Raw genomic sequence first — 1,228 nt, 5'->3', positions numbered from 1 at the left:
ATCTCAGTTTGTTTGATTTTGCGCAAAGCTACATGAGGGCTAATTGCGCTAATTTTGTAATAAGAGACTAGAGGGAAAGCAGCTAGTCAACATCACCCACCGCCAATACTTGGGCTGCTCTTTTAACAACGCATAGTTACGTTATAATGCTCCCACGGCGGAAAAGGCCAGACGGGAATCGAACTCGCAACTTTCAGATTGCCAATCGAGTGCCCCAATCACCAGATCGTGCCGAGCCATTTATATGTGAGATTAACAGTTGAAAAAAAAATAATTACCGCTCTTTCTGTATGACATATTTCTGTTATAACATTAATTTTACATTGTTGAAAAATGTTGCCATTTTTCGCAAAGTCTATTATTTGTCATTAATAAATATATCCTAAACAGAGTTGATATTTTTAGTGTCAACTCGTGAGTCAAAACGTACTAATATCGGCGGCAACAATGTTAACTAAGTTTGTTTTCACAACAAGAGGGACCTTATTAACTTTCATATTAGGAAAAACAAGACATCACCAGTTGAAGAAAATACCAAAAAATCCTCCGATATGTTTACACTTGGTTTTAGTGTTAAGGGATCATGTGCACTTTCATGCAAACACTTACCAATGGTTTTCTTAAATAAAAAAAAAGGGAAAAGATTGGGGGTGGGGGGTGGAGAGACAATAGAATCAGCAAATGATAAGTGTTCTTAGAAATATATGGAAAGTATGAATATTTTATTTTAATAAAACGGATAAACGGGTGGATCAAACGAAGTTGATTTCTAACTTCAGTCAACGTAAAGTGCAAATGGGGGGTTGTGCAGTTATGGGTTTTGTAATTGGGGGTTGTACAGTTGGGGGTTGTGCAATTATGGGTTTTGCAATTGGTGGTTTTGCTTACTAAAAATATCGATCTTTATCCATAATTTCTTCTCATATTTTTTGATTTTATTTTTGTTGAAATAAAAAACCGAATATTTATCTACCTGTCGAATACGTGGAGTTAGGCGGATTTCCCTGTCGTCGACGGATTAGAACTACGCATGCAATAGTGACCACCAACACAAGCACCACTGTTGTGCAAACGACAGGTATTATTATCTTCAACTGTCGATAGAGGTCGCTCGTATGACTAGACGCTGAATAATGTGGCGATACTGTTGCTGAAATGAAATGGGAAAATATATTAGTTTTCGAGACGTCATTATCCGTGTGTGTGTGTGTGTGTGTGTGTGTGTGTG

General features: G+C 37.3%; 1 protein-coding gene across 1 annotated transcript in view; it reads right to left on the bottom strand.

The window, feature by feature from the left end:
• Positions 1–1,228, bottom strand: part of LOC111087797 (Down syndrome cell adhesion molecule-like protein 1 homolog) — a 31,609-nt gene that overhangs the window by 11,608 nt on the left and 18,773 nt on the right. Inside the window, exon 5 of the mRNA XM_022395726.1 lies at positions 974–1,150. Coding sequence (XP_022251434.1) covers positions 974–1,150 — 177 coding nt within the window. The remainder of the gene's footprint in view (positions 1–973; positions 1,151–1,228) is intronic.

The sequence above is a fragment of the Limulus polyphemus genome, unplaced genomic scaffold (genome assembly GCF_000517525.1).
Source record: "Limulus polyphemus unplaced genomic scaffold, Limulus_polyphemus-2.1.2 Scaffold2649, whole genome shotgun sequence".
NCBI classification, from domain to species: domain Eukaryota; kingdom Metazoa; phylum Arthropoda; class Merostomata; order Xiphosura; family Limulidae; genus Limulus; species Limulus polyphemus.
Note: the sequence above shows the minus strand (reverse complement) of the source record. Positions and strands in the feature narration are given on the sequence as shown.